Source organism: Arachis stenosperma, chromosome 8, assembly GCF_014773155.1.
Source record: "Arachis stenosperma cultivar V10309 chromosome 8, arast.V10309.gnm1.PFL2, whole genome shotgun sequence".
Classification (NCBI taxonomy): Eukaryota; Viridiplantae; Streptophyta; class Magnoliopsida; order Fabales; family Fabaceae; genus Arachis; species Arachis stenosperma.
The window spans coordinates 28,722,653-28,740,191 of record NC_080384.1 but is presented as its reverse complement, the minus strand read 5'-3'; the positions used below and the strand labels follow the sequence as shown (position 1 = coordinate 28,740,191).

Below are 17,539 nucleotides of genomic sequence, written 5' to 3'. Positions count from 1 at the left end.
TTTTTCTATGAATTTAATGACTCTCAAACAAGTATTATGTAAAAAATATATTTTTTAAAAAAAATCTTAAAAAAAAGATATAAATAGTAATTTTTTTAAAAAATATTTTTTATTTTTTTAATATTTTTATTTTTATTATTAAAAATTTATTAAATATATTAAAAAAAATTATTTAAAAAATAATTTTCTAATTAAAATAATGACACTCAAATAAATATTTAATTGTTAAAAAATATAAATATATAGTGAGACTGTAAAGATAAAATATCTTATAACTTATTTTCGAGCGTACAAATTGAAAAATAATTGCCATCTCTAACTTTAAATCCTAACAGCGGCGTTTTATAAACCAACATTACCTTATAAGGATCAACAACAAAATTCTTCAGGAAACAGTATAAGTTAATATTTTTTGAAAAAGAAGCGTGTTGTTTCCAAATTGCATTGGCTCCCTTTTCCAAATTTATAATCTACTCTGAAGTTTGAAGCATCATTACATTCATACACTCCCAAAACCGAAACCACCCCAAAGAACTCCCTCCTTCTCTCTCGCAGTTTGCAGCCCCAACTATAACAATTCTTGGTATTAAAGAACTTTCCTTCTTCTGCATTAGAAATTTATTACTAGTAAGGTTTCTTTACTTTTTGATTTTATGTTAATCTATTTTTATTTCTCTAAATAGGAGTAATTTTTCCCGGATTTTTTTGGAGCCTCTTTTCGTACCTCAGTGGTTTTGCTGTTTGTGGATTTCGATTTGGTTTGTGGAACTCCTTTCTGACTTGCATTAATTTTATTTTATTTTAATTGTTCTTCCCTTTTTGGCTTTTACGCCGAAGTTGAAAAGTGAAAACCCTCTTAATCTCTTGTGCATTGCTTTGGACTGCGTTGATTTGGCTTGCATCGTGAGTATTTCTCATGTGAAGTTCTGAATTACGTTGAAAACTGCATGTTTCGTCGTTTGTTATTTACCTAGGGTTCTGATATAAATATTATTCTGTTATGCTTTACAGGCAACAATGTGCTGCTAAACAGATGGCAAATAGTACATGTTCTAGCTCAGGTTCAATGAATTCAAAACAGAAGCCAATAAAAGAAAAGAGTGTGAAACAATTGACATTTGAAGCTAAGGAAGTCAATGACAATGAAGAGCACGATTTGGGAACTTCACGCTTAGAAACAAAGAGAATGGATGCTCGCTGGTACCGGTCTCTGTTTCGAAAACCAAAAAATGGTAAGGTTGACGTGCCTCAAAGGGTTCAACCTGATATCTTTAGAAACGAGACAGCACAAATGCCAGAGTCAAGGAATCCATTACTGGATGAAGATTTAGTTAGGAAGGATGTTGGGCATGATGGAGAAAAATCGACTCATTCTAAGAGAAATGGAATCATGTTGGACACGGGTTCAGATCTTTCTACCACATTGGCTGATGATGATGATTGCAACCTCACCCCTTCAAGGTTGCGTGACAATATTGTAGGGACTGGTGGGTCATGTTCCAAACGGAGAAGGTACTTGTTGGGAAATGATATTTGAATCTATGAATTAATTTAGTTATGTGGCAGTGATTCTGAATTAGAATGAAATTGGTGTTATATTCATTCTGATCCTTAGATGTGATCTATTTCTTTTGCCGTGCCAAGCAATATTTTTAGTTAAATTCATGACGAAATGAGAAATTTCAATACAAACATCTCTTACCCTTCTTTCTGGTTTCTGATGGTGTTGGGTTCTCTTGTCAAATTAGCATATGTGATTGTGGAAAATATGTAAACATGTGCGGGCTAAATTGTTCTTGTTGGATTATATTATAAGCACATTATTTCATGGTTGTTTGTGGGTTTAAGGCCTCAATAATTGATTCTTTTCATTGCAGGTTGGATTGTGATCCTGTGGTCTCATCTAACCCTTCTACAACTGAGGTTGGTTGGATTTAGTTTTTCCTCATTATTCTTTTTCATCTTTGCTTAACGTTTATTAGAAAGACTTTGCAGACTATTTCAAGCTCATAATTTAGATCTATTTGTGAAACCATGCTGAACTGATGACTGTTAATTATCCATGTTCTGGCATGGCAATTGGCACCTTGTTAAAATAGCTCATAATTTGTAAATCACAAGTGGCAAAACAGTTTAAAACGATAACCATGTGAAATCATTGATGTCTGTATTGTTATTATTCATTTGTGTCATAGTCCTTGGCTCCTTGCTCACATTACCTTTGGCATTAGCTTCAGGATGGAGTTGATACTGATGCAAGTGTGTTGCAAAAGGAATATCCTGTAAATTCACCAAAAGAAGTCACAAAGCACACATGTCTAATTTGCAAGAGTGGTGGACAGCTAATGTGAGTACACTTCTTATAGTGTTTGTTCATGCAAGTACTGTAACTTTTATATTAAATATTAATTATCTAGAACCATGATAGATGTGATGTGTTTATTTGATGCTTTTGTCTGAAATTATAGTTTTCACTATTTTGGCTCGTCTTGTAATTTTTTCTCCTTTCTACATTTCTAACTGCAGTCATATGGAGTTGTTAATATCTAGTTTGATGGTTTCAATAAAAAAGAAAGGGAAAAAAAACAAACAAGCTACTTTGTTGGATTTTATATGCCTTTTAAATTATTAACATCAATTATAATCAATTCAAAATTAATATACTAACATGTAAACATAATTGATATACATGATATAAACTAGATTTAATAGGCATGATCATGCTTGGTAAGTCACCTTTTAGTTTTTTGAGTCGCACCTTCCTTTTCTTTTATTTGCTATGTATTAATCTGAATTGTTATTTATATTGAATAGGAATAGTTAGAAATTATATTAATTTTAAAAAAATAAACTACAATTTCTAACAATGAATATATAAACTAACTTGATACCAACCAAAGATTGGGTTATCAAAACTACTAGAAATGTGTATTTTTGTCAAGTGGACCTAGCCCCCTTAGACACCGTCCGAGCTCATACTCGGTAGTTTTGTAGGATGAACTCAATCTTTAATGAGTATGAAGTTAGTTCACCTCTTCAATGGTTAGAATAGGTTAAAGGAAACAGTGTTCAACCAAATCCTTTCAAACGATATGCACATGCCAAGCTTAATAATGTGTAACATACTAACATCTTAAGTGCATAATTTACAGTAGGATACATTTGCCTTATTCTCTAATTTTTTAGGTCCAAATTGTTCTTTTGACATCCACTTATCCTAAATGTAAATTTCTAGCTTTATCTCAATATGACTCTTCTTTTATCCTTAAAAACAAAAAGGATCTATAGATTTGACCCAGTTCCTGTAAATTAGCTGTCCAGTTTGTGTAGTATTTCAATCCTGTACTGCATTTTTACTTTGACTCATTTTATCATTGAGGATTCAGCCTGGAAACATGGCTGAATGTTGGTTGGACCAGTTGAGCCTGCTCTAGCTTGTTAAAATTAGCTATTATCTATAAATAATTTAAGTGTTTATTATTGTGCATCCATAGAGAGGCGACCATCACTTATATTATGTTTCAAGTGTGTTTTGGTTCTTCTATGTTAGACTTGACTGTGCGTTGCAGGTTTTGTGGTGGAAAAGGATGCAGCGGGTGCTACCATTCTTCTTGTCTTGAGCCACCCCTGGTCGATGCCTCCATTGGAGTTTGGTATTGCCATTTCTGTGTGAGGAAGAAGATTGAACTTGGTGTATATTCTGTATCGGAGGGAGTAGAATCAATTTGGGATGTCAAAGAAGTTTTGACATCAAATTCTGATGGTACAAATAATAAGCATTGCCCAAACTATTTTCCTTTTGAATGTTCCCTACTTTTGTCATTACTTTGAATACTTGAAACTCTTCTATATCTACACTTAGACTATGCTTATGTATGGGGCATATTTAATTGTTTGTTCTTTGGTATCTCTATTAGGGTCTACTATTGCTCGGAAAGAATATCTAGTGAAATATAAAGGCGTTGCTCATGTTCATAATCGATGGATACCGGAAAATCAGTTACTTCGTGAAGCTCCTTCACTTCTTAAAAACTTTAATATGAAAAATCAGGTTTTATTTTATTTCTTAATCTTTTCTTTGAGATTTATAATTGCTATGCTACAGTGATTGTATTTTGCTGAGAGTTCCATTACTTCAGGACCGAAGGTTGAAGCTAGAATGGAGTCTACCTCATCGTCTGCTGCAGAAGAGAGCAATAATCCATTCCACACAGCAAGATGATCACAACATTAATGATGGAGTTCAAAACTTAAACTGTTCCTACGAATGGCTTGTGAAATGGCGTGGTCTTGGTTATGAGCATGCTACATGGGAGTTGGACAATGAGTTGTTTCTTCGTTCACCTGAAGGTCAGAGGTTAATCAGAGGCTATGAAGAGTGTTTCCAGAGAGCAAAGAGAGCAGCTTCTTGCTCCAGAGTAGATAATGTGCCACAGGTAATGTTCATGAACATGACTGTCATGAATTTAAAGACGGATTATCTTAATTATGAACTAGATAATTTTTATGATCAAGTGTTAATAATAATAATATTATGTACATCTAACACATAATTACAGATAACTCAATTATTTAGTAGCGATAGATATCAAAATTCCATAGTAGTGAAAATATTCATAATTAAATTTAATAATAATAACATCATAGCCAATAGTGTAAACTCTAATACGAGGCATACAGTCAATTCAATTTAGTCTGCAAATTCTAAAAAGCACAAATCTTTGTTTTCTAGTCTATAGTCATCTCATCCAATATTAGTATGATTAAAATTTGCGGTAAATTACGTTGTCCTTTGAGGTTTGATGAAATTTGTTGCATCTCTCTCTAATTACTTTGTAGTATGTGACATTAAACCTCTCTCAAACATAGCACTAATCAGCACCCAGAAAGAGGCCAATGTAGCCTGGTAAAATATATAGGGGTTGTGGTGAGTTTCACTAAACTTAAAGGGAGTTCAGTATACTTTGCCATTAAATTTAAGGAGAGATCAGTAGATTCAGGGTTTGATGTACTGAAAAAAGGTTGAACTGGGGGTTTGCCTGGCTTAATTCTTAGTCTAAAGCCATTTTTCCAGTTGGATTGTGGGAGATGTGGTGCTGACCTGGTTTAAGATTTTGGATCCTGGATCAATCAAATTGCAACAGAATCATGATTCTGGTGCTGAAATGCTTAGCTGATTGAGGATTTATTAGCTTGCTTGCATTCTTAAATTGGATAGATAATCACTTTACATTGGAGCATGAGCAATCAGTCTGTGTGCTCCACATATTATACGTGAGAGGGTATCCTGGATTTTTTCTCTAGACCTAGAATATGTTTTAGCCTGCTTAATTAAAAGTGTGTTTCCTTGTATTCTTGCTCTAGTATTGTTTTCTAATACCTGATTCTGGTAACAAGATTGATCAACTCAAGGAGCAGCCGTCAAGTCATATTGCATATAAGTGCAAGTCGGACTCTTTCAAGTTTATTGAGTATTGGGTTCCTGTCCAGATATCTCATGTGCAGCTTGAGCAGTATTGTGCTACTTTACATTCAAATGCTTCAATTCTTCGTTCATCAGCAAAGACGGATATCGATGCCCTTCGTGACATTATTATTACGGCCCGAAAGGTTAGGCTGCACCTTCCGAGTTACTTTCATAGTCGATATAAGATTGACAATAGATATAGGTTTCATTCAGGTTCTAGCTATTTTATACTGTCATATGTATAAATGTCTGCTGCTGTTGATGTTGTTGTATGTATGTATGCATGTATGTTTGCACCATATTCAATTGGATGCTTATGGGAACCCTATTCTTATTCCTCTCTGGTCTGGATTATAATTTTATGATTTCAGGTATGGTTTATCAATTGTAATGAATTGGGAACATATTTAATTCATTAATGACTGGAACATCTTGTTTTAAATTCGTGTTGCTAAATTTTAGATCTACTTTAAACTCTAAAATGTTGTGATGCATATATGAAGTACATCTGGTGTTTCTAATTGAACATTAGAACAAATTGAAGACATTTATTTTTTTAGTTGAGTTGTGTTCCTGTATTTTTTCTCGAGTTTAATTCCAAATTTAAAGCTTCTGTATATTTTCTGAACAAGGTCATTTGTTGTTTGTATCACTTGACAGTGTTGTATTCATCCTTCTATTGTTGATCAAACACTGAAAAGTCGACTTACTGTTGGCCTTGATGAGGCTGAATTCATCGATGTTGATATAAAAGCAAGTGGCAAGCTGCAACTACTTGATTCGATGCTCATGGAGTTGAAGGCTAAAAGCTTAAGGGGTCTGATTCTTTTTAAGGTATGCATTTGTACTCTATCATCCCGTCACATCATCCACAGGTGTTTGCTAAGTATTTGTTGAACTTAAGTTCTAAATTCTAATCATCATAGTGAAATTGTCTCTCCATATTTTCTACTTTCCTGGATACTAACCTAATCTTAAATGTTTATATGAATCAATTTCTATATTCAAAAACGCTTTTCCTTTTTACTTCAAATAGTAATATTGAAGTAGAGATTTCAAGTTTGTTTATAGCATTGTGCTAATACTACTATTGCTGGCACATTATTGATCCTGAATGTAATTTTACTGCAAATTGTTTGTTTGTCTTCACTGTGTTGAGAACATTGAATTGTCTATGGCTGATAAAAAACTGAATTGGCTTATTACATTACAGTATTACACCAAACACCGCTCCCCCCTCCCCCCTCTTTTTTTTTCTCCAGAAACTGGCGGATTGGAATTTAATGTGGGTATAATGGAGCGCAAATAATTTAATGTGGGTATAAAATATTCTATCACATATATGCGAGATGACTATCAGAAACACTTGGAAATATATTTTTATTTATAAATGCAATATACTTTTACGATTATGCTACATGTATACCAAAATCAGTTACCAAAGTCAGCCACCAGTATAAAATACATATTGGAATACAAATACACATTGAAAATAAATTAAACCACACATGTATTTATACACATATATATTGGTGTCTGATTTTGGTATACGAATAGCATATTAAACGTAATGATTTTGAATTTAGTCCCTTAAAAAATTTGCTTTGATTTTGGTCTATCTTAACTTTGGTTTTTGTAAGTATTCCAGAATATGCTTTTTCTGCTAATTTATTATTATTACTATTATTATTATTATTATTATTATTATTATTATTATTATTATTATTATTATTATTATTATCTAAATCTGCTATAGTCTTTATTGTTTACTCTATAAATATCACTCATTCATCACAAAATCAAAATCTAAGTGATAAGAACAACCTAATATATTGGGCTGAAGAGGGACAAAAGCTAAACAAAAATGTTATAACTAAAGGTAAAATGCTGAATTTATTGGGACTAAACATATTCAAGGCCATTTTTATTAATGAATACAATAAAATGTGGCCAAGTTCTGAAGGCCTTGATTTTTTGCTTTGCATTCACTGCTTTCTCTGATTTTCTGATTCTCTTCTCGTTAATTATGTGTTATCTTTGGTGAGTACATGAGGAGTGTGATATCTCCTTTTTCTCGTCCATTCTTTGCTTGAGGTTAGGTTGTTTTGAGTTATGAAATTGTTTTGGATTTGCAGTCTATTGGTGGTTCTGGGAGGGTTTCTGCAGGAGATTTTTTGGATGACTTGTTACGGATAAGATTTGGTCCAAACTCGTATGAACGGGTTGACAAAGGTCTTTTAGTGTCCAAGCAGAAAGATGCCATGAGGAAATTTAACAACAAGGATGATGGACGGTTTGTTTTTCTGTTAGATGCATGTGCCTGCCGTCCAGGCATCAGATTATCATCACTGGATACTATTATTATATTTGACAGTGATTGGAACCCAACTAATGATATAAGATCCCTTCAGAAGATAACAATTGATTCACAGCCCCAAGTGATAAAAATATTCCGCTTATATTCAGCCTTCACTGTGGAAGAAAATGCCTTGATCCTATCAAAGCAAGATAGGATACTTGACAGCAATTTACTGAACATAAGCAGGACTACCTGCCAAATGCTGTTGATGTGGGGAGCTGCTTCCCTATTTGATGATTTGAAAATTTTCCATCACAGTGAAACTTCTGTTTTGGGTCAGAAATCTTCATCTGGGCAACAACATCTGACAGAAACAGTCCGTGAATTATCATCAGTACTATCTCAGGACGTTGAAACAAGAAACTGTTCAGTTTTATTAAAAGTCAGGCAAAATGGGTCAACATACCGGGCAGATTTTCCTTTGCCTGGTGAGATGAAAAATAAGATACAGGAGGAAGAGCTTCCCCATATTTTTTGGACAAAACTTTTTGAGGGGAAACAGTTTAAGTGGAAGTACTCTTGTAGTTCATCTCAGCGGAGCCGAAAGAGAGTAGATCTTTTTGATGGTAGTGGAGGTATAGCAAAAAAGCGCCGGAAAGTGAAAAACAATCTTATGGACCAGCCTTCTTCAAAATCTGAAGGTTTTAAGTTATCTACGGGGATCAAGACAGGTTAGTTTTAACCTCTGTTTTCACTCTTTTATGACATTCCTTGATCCATTGAAGTTGATAACTATGAGTTATTGTAGCCTTTTAAGATCCAGCAAATAATGTCTCTCAAATCTAGTGTAGTTCTTCTACTTGTGATGGTAACCTATTGCATCTTAATATGTCCTTACACATTCTCTTTGCTTGATCAAACTTCAGATAGACTTGGATTTGATGATGTCGAATATGAGGAAACAACTAGACTGCGTGATGAGCAGAGGAGCTTATATCTTTCTCTGAAGCCAGAGATCAAAAAGCTTTGTGGCGTTCTTCTTCTCCCTGTATGGACAGTGCTTTTCTCTTTGTTGTTGTTTTACTTGTTTTTTGTTCTCTGCTGGTCCCTTTACTGTAATAAGATTGCAACATTTCTGTTTTGGATAGAAAAGGAATTTTATTAAAGAGAAGAGCAGATATCAATGAAATTAACGATTTGTTATAATGAATTCACAGCACAACTTACAAAAGTTGGATTTTTGGACACTTTTTCAAATCTTCCAATTTTTTGTTGTTTAATTCAGTGTAGTTTTTGCACACAGTTCTTCTAATTCAATCCTGCTTCCTGCATTTAGTAAAGAATGGCCTTCATATTTGGACTACCAATGAGTTTGGTAGCTTCTTGTGTTTTTTTTTTTTTGGGGGGGAGTGTTTGTACATGTCAATGTAAGGTCTATTATAAGACCGAATATGATGGTATTTTAACACTTACTATTTTTTTTTTAAAAAAAATTTGCATGCAGGATAACGTCAGAGATATGGTTGATAATTTTCTTGAATTTGTTGTGAACAATCATCATGTCAACAGGGAGCGAGAACCAGTATCAATGTTACAGGCTTTTCAAATATCTTTGGTCAGAACAGCCATCTCTCTCTCTCTCTCTCTCTCTCTCTCTCTCTCTCCTTGTGTGTGTGTGTGTGTTCTATGCTTCTAAGAAATTTCATTCAAGTTGGTTTTTTTCCCCGTGAGTAGCTTAATCAGCTGAGGTCACATTGCATTAAGTTTAGAGCCTCATTGTGATTGGTGTACAGCATGATTATTATGGGTAATGAACTTGGAAGTATTTGTAAGCTTATTTATGGAAGATAATATAAAAGAAAATGGACAAAAATAGAATAGATATGAAGTGAGTTTATAACTTCCATTTCTATTTAATCAATTTATATTTTGAGAGAAAATCTCTACCTTTTTCCATTGTCTACAAGATCTCACTCACTATGTTTTACCATCTTAAACAAGTGAGGCAGCTGATCCATTTTTGTTGTTGAGGAATATTTGCTCCATTTTTTCTCTTGCCTAGTGACTATCTGGTTGCCATTTTAACAACTTATGATATGAATAAAATCTTTTCTGTTCTCTCACATTTAGTTGTGCAGTAGTTTACCGGACTTTGTTTCCTGTCGTCTCTTACATTTTTTTCACATGATTGCATTTAGTTTATAGCACTGATACATTTGTTGTGGTATTGTGTATATTTCAGATTTGGACTGTTGCTCCATTGCTAAAGCACAAAGTTGACCACAGGGATTCTCTTTTACTTGCAAAACAGCATTTGGATGTTGTCTGTAGGAAAGAAGAGGTGGATTATATCTACTCAGTTTTACGCTGTCTGAAGGGACTTTTTTTACATCGGATGGGAAATTCAAAGGATGCTGGTTCTCCAAAATCTCCTGAGTCATCAAGGAAGGTTTATTTAAATAAAGAAGTAGCGCAAGAGGTTGACTTGTTTAAAAATGATGTGTTCAGAAGTATTAGGGAAATACGGAAGAAGTGCCAAGAGCAGTTGAAGAAACTTAAACGGCTGCAACAAGAAGAGAAGGAAAGATTAGAAACAGCTTTTGAGGATGAAAAGGCTGAATTTGAGAAAAAGTACAAAATAGAGTCATTGGTTATTCGGACCTGCTCTCCAAATGATGTGATGAAGACAGAGAAGCTCAAAGTCTTGAACACTGAATTTGGTTCAAAAATTGAAGAACTAAAATGTGAGCATGAAACACGTCTAAAGGCTCTTGAGGACACACATATGGCTGCTAGGAAGAACTTCAAACATAGAGAAGACGCATGGGCACAAGATGTAGAGGATTGGGCAAAAAGTGAATTGTCAAACATAGATGCTTCAAAGGAACTTGGGACGGCAGTTGAATACACGCAGCTGTCTGATCAGGAAAATGCTCACAAGGGTTCAGAGAGTATGCCCCTTGTGTCTGATCATTTGACTGACGAGAAGGGTCATGATAATAACACAAATGAGGCCATGCCTAATGATGTTCAGGATGAAGTTCATTCTTCTACACACAATAAACTAGATGGGACTGTTTCAAGCCTGTCTTGTGAGAATGCCGTGCAAACCCATGGAGCTTATAATGGTTTGGATAATGCTACCACTGAAACTTCACATTTACCTAATGAAGGGATTGCTGATGGGGCCATGGCAGGCATAGTGAATAGAGATGCACCCAGAAAGCCTACCACCGTCACTGCTACTGATTGTCTGGAAAATGTTTCAGCTGATAGTCCTCCTCCATCTGTGGAGCAAGTAACTGATGGAGTTGCTTTAAATGAAATTTTAGATAGATGTGCTACCCCAGAAACTAGCCACGATCAGGGCAGAGTAAGCATATTGGGACGAGAGGTACCTGTGGAAGTGGAAACACATAGGATGGTCAATTTTAGTGAATGTCCCGTAAATGCTGCTGCTGTCAATCATTTCTCATCTGTGGATCAAACATCTGACAAAGGACCTATAAATGACCCAGATAGTACTGTCTCATCATTCAGGTGTTGTCAAGCTGATGGTCCTGATAAAAGTTCCCTTTCAAATCCACCTTTGGTACAAGAAGTTACTGATGTAGTCTCTTTGAATGAACCTGATGGAGATACTCATGAAGCGGCTGATTGTCATAATGATACAAGGCCTTCCACAGACACTTCTTCAGTGGATAAAAGTAGTATGATACCAGCCCAGCTGGAAGGAGTGCACCAATCACCATCTCTGGAGGCCCCTCCTGCTCAGGATACTGCTGGAGAAGTGCAGAATTCTTCTGAAAGAGCTGAACTAGTACCTAATCTAGTTGGTGTTGTTCCAGCTAATCAATCAAATTCATGCATCCTGGAGCCTTCCGAGAATGAAGTTGAACATCAGCCGAACAGAAATAATCTCCCCCACCACGAAACAGAGGTTTCAGCTGTGGTTCCTAATCAGGATGTTGTGCAGGCTGACTCAAATTTAGAGCTTGGTTCACACTCGCAAGCAGTTGTGCACTCTGTCCTAAATTCAGGCCATGATTCACTTGGGCCTGTTGGAGTCAGAAGAGAGGCTTCAAGTTCAAGCTTGAGAAATTTGTCAACTCCTTCAGAAATCAACAATCATCCTATACATACTGCAACTCATTCAGCTTCTAGAATGCCTCTGCCGTTGAGCGCCGATCCACTTAAAAATGAATTGGAAAGAATAAAAAAAATTATTGAACAACTGACCAAAAACCATGAAGAAATGGTTAGTTTCTGGTTTACTTATTTAATTTGGTTTAGTTATTCTTGTTTTTTTCTTTCCTTATTGATTATTGTAATTTTATTCTTGCTGGACAGAGATCTAAACTGAAGTCTGATTTCGAAAAGGAATTGGAGGCACTTCGTAGGAAGTATGATATTAAATTTCAATTGGTTGAGAATGAATTTCAACAAACGAAGAACAAGTTGGATTCAAGTTACCACACAGTTTTGGTAAATAAGATGTTGGCAGATTTTTTTCGGTCCAAATGCATGTATCGTAAAACATCTGATGCATATGGAGTGCAGCAAGGTATGTCAGCTCTCAAGACAGATTACTTATACTCCCTGACCGGATATCTTTGAGAAAAACTTAAACCAACTTCAGTTCCTTCCCAATTTCGTTTCTAGCAGCTGTGCCTGTGATAGTACTTGTCTTCCTTGCCATTTATTTGATCGTTTCACCCAAGTATTAAGCCTGGGTTTGAAAATCCTCTTATCATAGAAGGTCACTAAATAGGGTTCGCTTGCAGGGCTAGGTTTTTGGTTTACTGGTTTCATACCTTCCTAACCACTAACCAGCATTTTATTTCAGATGCAGGTGTTGCCCAGCAGTCGATTCAGCTTGCAAGACAACAAAGTGCTACTTTTCCTTCCCAGGTTGTTGCTGGTTCATCTTCCCGGGGACCACTTTCTGCCAATCTTCATAGTCCATCTGCTTTGGTTAGCTCTCAGAATTCGCTCCCACCTTCAAATGTTACTTACAAGACACCAAGTCCTCCTGCAAGACTTCCTCTTAACTGCAATTCTTCACCCTCAGGGAATTTTCCGATTGCCAGTGAGATGCGAGCCCCGGCACCACATCTCCAGCCTTTTAGACCCTCGACACCTATGCCGGCTCCTAATCACCCTGCTCTCCTTCATGGGATTCCAAATCAGGCTGCACCTATTAACATACCTGCGATTGCTCCCACATTGTCTTGTGTTCCAGCCCAACCAACTCCACTGACATATCAGTCTGATCCTCAGATGGCCCACCAGCCGAATAGCTCTGTTGGAACTGGTGGGTTTTCCACCCTTAACTTACGAACCATCAGCTTACATGCGAATGCCAACACTCAATCTACTGTTTGTCTTCCAAGAGTTCAGCCAAGTATGTCAGAAGTGGTTTCTTTGAACCCACCCAGAATTGGCACCAGTGTTAGTGTGACTCCTAACTCATCCAGTCAAGCTGCATCTCTTGAATTAGTCTGTTTATCAGACGATGAGTGATGACTAACTCTAGATGAAATTTTGCATACTTGTCCTAACAATAGGCCACGAAATAGATTTTCTAAAGCCCTATTTTTTTATAGGTGAAAGCTTTTTAAATCAATTTAGGTGGGAAGGTATTGTTGGATCGATGGTGGTATCTGTATTTGATTTTTGGGGTTTTGGGTCCAACATTTGCTAATTATTGATTTTACGATGTACATATATGTAATTAATCTTACATGCAATGAATAGATGGATGTTAAACGAAGCATATCGGAATCTAATAGTAAACTAATGCAACTAGAAACGACCAAAATCTTACATCTAAGATCGAACCAATAATTTCCCGGAGTTTATTTAAAGTATTGGTTTGCGTGGTCTTGTTCGCTTGTGGATGGTTTTGAATAGATTGCAACGTGCACCACACTACTGAGAGAATTATTGCCTTGAGTGTATTAGAGACATTTTTCAATGTACACAATTAAGATTTTATATTTAAATACAGTACATTGTGACAATCATTTATTGTGGACAATCATTTCCACCTTAAAATTCTATATTAAAATACATTACAATAAAATTATCGGTATAACTACTAAAGGAAACAATTATGCATACCATACTAATCTCCAAGGAAAATCATGGTAATCATCAAACTAATAAACATTGAGCTACTTCTTGTAAGGCCTATCAGGAGCTCCAACATATGGGAAGAGGAGTGCAATCCCAGTCCTTGAGACATTCAAAGATTGGGTCTATTATCTTACCCTGGTTAATTGCATTGAAAACTTTATCAAAATCTTCACCAGGGGATTTAATCTTCTCTCCAGTTAGAAACTCTGTTCCCAGTTCCTCCCTCACAAACTTGTAGATTGGATAGGATCTGCACTGCTTAATTTTGTTAGGAGTTGCTGCATTCCCTTCCTCAAAAGCATCCCTTGTAGCCTCAACTTCTTTGGGCAGCACCTTCTTGAGTTCCTCCTCAAAAGCGCCAATCCTTGCAAAGATGGTCGCGCTCGTGCTTTTCAAGCCATTGCTACTCCTCATCAATGCATGTTCCACAAGCACTAGCCTCAGTTTCTGCATCAAAGGGTATGCAGGATTGCTGGGGTCATCAATATAGGTGAAGACATGCTCGCAATCAACCACTTTGAGCAAATCTTTCTCACAAGATTTTGAAGGATGAGGATGAAGCTCCCCATTGACACTTAGATTGAGGACTTTCTTAGCTACTCTGCTCACTGTGTTCTTAACTGTGATCTTCATATTATCCTCCAAATGCCTCAAATCTATAGCCTGACATAGAGCAACCAAGTAGGTTGAAAACATGAGCTTTAATATCTCAACAGCTTCAGCTGTTTTCCTAGCTGAGATCAGCCCCAATGAATTCACATCCTGGTTGTGTTGTTCCGCACTTTGCACATGATTTGTCACTGGGTTTGCCAGATACTGAAGCTCAGAACAATATGCAGCCATGGCTATCTCAGCACCCTTGAATCCATAATCCAAGCTAGGACATTGTCCCCCAGAGAGATTTGAAGGTAAACCATTGTTATAGAACTCATTGACCAACTCAGACATTTGTGCAAAGATGAGTTTTCCAATTGCAGCCAGTGCTAACCTTGTATTGTCCATTGAAACACCAACCGGTGTACCTTGAAAATTGCCACCATGCAAAGCCTTGTTCCTTGAAACATCGATCAAGGGATTGTCATTCACAGAGTTGATCTCTCTTTCAATGGACTTGGTTGACAAACGAATCACTTCAATTTGTGGTCCTAACCACTGCGGCGAAGTCCTAAGAGCATATCTATCTTGCTTTGGCTTTTGAAAAGGCTCAATGTCATGCAATTTCTGCGCTGATTTAACATAAGCACTTCCATTCAAGATATGTTCCATGAGTGCTGCTGCTTCAATCTGACCAGGGTGATGCTTTAATTTGTGAGTCAAATGATCTGTAAACTCTGGCCTACCCTGCATCACTTCTGCGAAAATCGCAGACATGATTTCGGATAAGATGGTTAAGATGTTGGCCTCAAATAAGACTATTGAAGCCAAACCAGCACCAACACCAGTTCCATTGACAAGTGCAAGACCCTCCTTAGGCTGCAACTCGAAGAATTTGCTACCAATGCCGGCTAGATTGAAGGCTTGTTCGGCCGTGAGTGCATCTCCATTTGGACCGAAGGCCTTCGAATTAGGCCTCCCTGTGAGTAGTCCTGCTATGTATGAAAATGGAACCAAGTCTCCGGAGGCGGAAATTGAGCCACGCAATGGCACTACTGGTGTGATGTTATTGTTGAGGAGCTTTGCAATGGCTTCTAGAATCTCATATCTAATGCCAGAGTAGCCTTGAAGGAGTGTGTTGATTCGAACCAGCATTGCAGCCCTTGTTGCACTTTGTGGCAGAGTATGACATGATTCTTTGCCATTCCCAAATATTCCAGCATTCAGAAACCTGTGTCACAAAAATCAATCACATTTTTCTCAACAAAAGCCATTCACATAAGTAGACATAACCACTTCAATTACCATCATAATACCCTCACGGCATGGCTAGGAAGACTTTCATGCATCATGCACATATTCTTCAAATCCCATCATATACTAAAATGAAATACACGACACTTTATTTGTGAATCAAACGTTAAACAAAGTAGTAATTCTTAGGACCAAAAGTTTTTAGTAATTTTAGGTGGTATTTGGCTAGGACAAAGACTAAATTATTTTTAATAAATAAATTTTATTAATTTATGTATGCAAATTTTGATAAATATAATTGTAAATTATATTGATTTTGTGGATATAAATTCTAATAAATATAGATATAAATTATATATTTAAATGTAAATCACTGTAAATATGGATGAATTATTGTTAACTAAATACTAGTTCAAAATTATAATATTTGTTGACTATACAACATTATTATAAACAAAATTTTAATGTGACTTCAATGTTTTTATAATTAGCTTGTAAGTAAGATAAGAGAACTTAAGTTCTTGACAATGACATAAGCTTTACCGTAATGATAAATCCTCAAAAAATATATTTTTATATTAGTATAATTCTAGACACACTATATTTTGATATATTAAGAAACAGAAATAGTCGAATAGATATTATCACTCTGATTTTAATAGTTATTTTTTTATAAATTCATATAAACATATAATGAAAAAAAGAAAGAAAATTAATGTATAGAGTGACGTTATAAAAAATGGAAGTAACGTTATTATTATTCTTCTTAAAAAACATTAGAATTCATTAATTGTAATTGGAATACACTCATATTAATAGAAATGTTGTGTGTTATTTATGTGCAAATATTAAGCGTTGAAGTTGTATTTATACAAGAATTTTTCCTCCTTAATTTAGGGAAAATCTTTACATGAGGTATAAACTTTATTTTAAATTTGTGAAAAAAAAAGAAAAAATATTTACGAAGAAAAGAAAAAGTTATATAACAAAAATAGTAGATATTCATATACCTAATGAGCTCAGTTTGAAGGGCAACAGCTTGGGTAGTTCTCCGGTGTGAGGTTGCACCAAAGCCAGTTGTGACGCCGTAACAGTCTATCCCTCTCCGCATGCTCTCCATCACCCACTCACTGCTTGCTTCCACTCCCTCCCTCGCCCCCTCCTCCACCTCCACCACCCCTCTCCCCCTCCCCACCGCCACCGCCACCCCCGCCACCTCACCAATCCTCAGCCTCTCCCCTCCCACCCTCACCACCCTCTTCCTGTAGTCCTCCACCATCCTCCTCACATCCTCAAAATGGCTCCCCTGCAATCCCTCCGCCGCCTCCTTCCACTTCAAAGCGTCCGCCTCCTTCTCCTTCCTGGCCACCTCCCCGTTACTACCGTTCTCTCCATGATTCCCCATCGTTATCAACAACAACAACGTAAATAGAAAAGATCAAGAAAATAGTGAATGTAGTATTAGAAACATTGTGCATGTGTTGTATATATAATGTAAGAGTGAGAGAGAGAGAGAGAGAGAGAGAGAGAAAGAGAGTTGGGTACGGAGAGAAGGGAGAACGAGGGATGCATGAGAAGTGAAGGAGGAGTTTGATGTTGAATTGGGAGCAACAAAAGCAATGGGAAAGGGGAACATTCATTCATATATGCCCCGGCCCCTTGAATCCAGGGAAACGTGAATTTACTGATCATTTCACATTTGTTATTCACTAACAAAATATAAGTTAAGATTCGAACCTTGGGTGTGGTTATTATGAGACAAACATGTTTGCCATTCATACACTCGC

The 17,539-nt window shown here is 36.2% G+C and overlaps 2 protein-coding genes across 6 annotated transcripts; one reads left to right on the top strand and one right to left on the bottom strand.

Moving 5' to 3' along the window:
- Window positions 1-433: 433 nt before the first annotated feature.
- LOC130944773 (helicase protein MOM1-like) lies at window positions 434-13,576 on the top strand. 5 transcript variants are annotated; one of them, XM_057873290.1, is made up of 16 exons: window positions 434-583; window positions 684-758; window positions 1,012-1,512; window positions 1,878-1,923; window positions 2,232-2,347; window positions 3,570-3,763; window positions 3,918-4,051; window positions 4,140-4,436; window positions 5,398-5,610; window positions 6,128-6,301; window positions 7,603-8,497; window positions 8,693-8,814; window positions 9,271-9,381; window positions 10,009-12,024; window positions 12,117-12,330; window positions 12,613-13,576. In XM_057873290.1, exons 3-16 carry the CDS (start codon window positions 1,034-1,036, stop codon window positions 13,287-13,289), a joined length of 5,688 nt encoding a protein of 1,895 aa, XP_057729273.1. In that variant the 5' UTR covers window positions 434-583; window positions 684-758; window positions 1,012-1,033; the 3' UTR covers window positions 13,290-13,576. The 5 variants fall into 5 exon arrangements, with proteins under 5 accessions (XP_057729273.1, XP_057729274.1, XP_057729272.1 ...); XM_057873291.1 differs by lacking the exon at window positions 684-758; XM_057873289.1 differs by lacking the exon at window positions 684-758 and having other exon boundaries at window positions 434-627.
- A 385-nt stretch (window positions 13,577-13,961) lies between these two features.
- On the bottom strand, window positions 13,962-17,163 carry LOC130945734 (phenylalanine ammonia-lyase class 1-like; the record flags this gene model as incomplete). Its single annotated transcript, XM_057874440.1, has 2 exons — window positions 13,962-15,729; window positions 16,763-17,163. Coding segments are annotated over 2 exons (2,169 nt in total), but the record flags the coding sequence as incomplete, so codon positions are not given.
- Window positions 17,164-17,539: the final 376 nt, after the last annotated feature.

What these genes read in the sequence shown, in the direction of transcription:
- LOC130944773 (XM_057873287.1), top strand. Translation starts at nt 1,001, where the DNA reads ATGCTTTACAGGCAACAATGTGCTGCTAAACAGATGGCAAATAGTACA. An exon ending in CTAACCCTTCTACAACTGAG is followed by an intron (nt 1,924 to 2,231) that starts GTTGGTTGGATT and finishes CTTTGGCATTAG; the next exon opens with CTTCAGGATGGAGTTGATAC. An exon ending in TTATTATTACGGCCCGAAAG is followed by an intron (nt 5,611 to 6,127) that starts GTTAGGCTGCAC and finishes ATCACTTGACAG; the next exon opens with TGTTGTATTCATCCTTCTAT.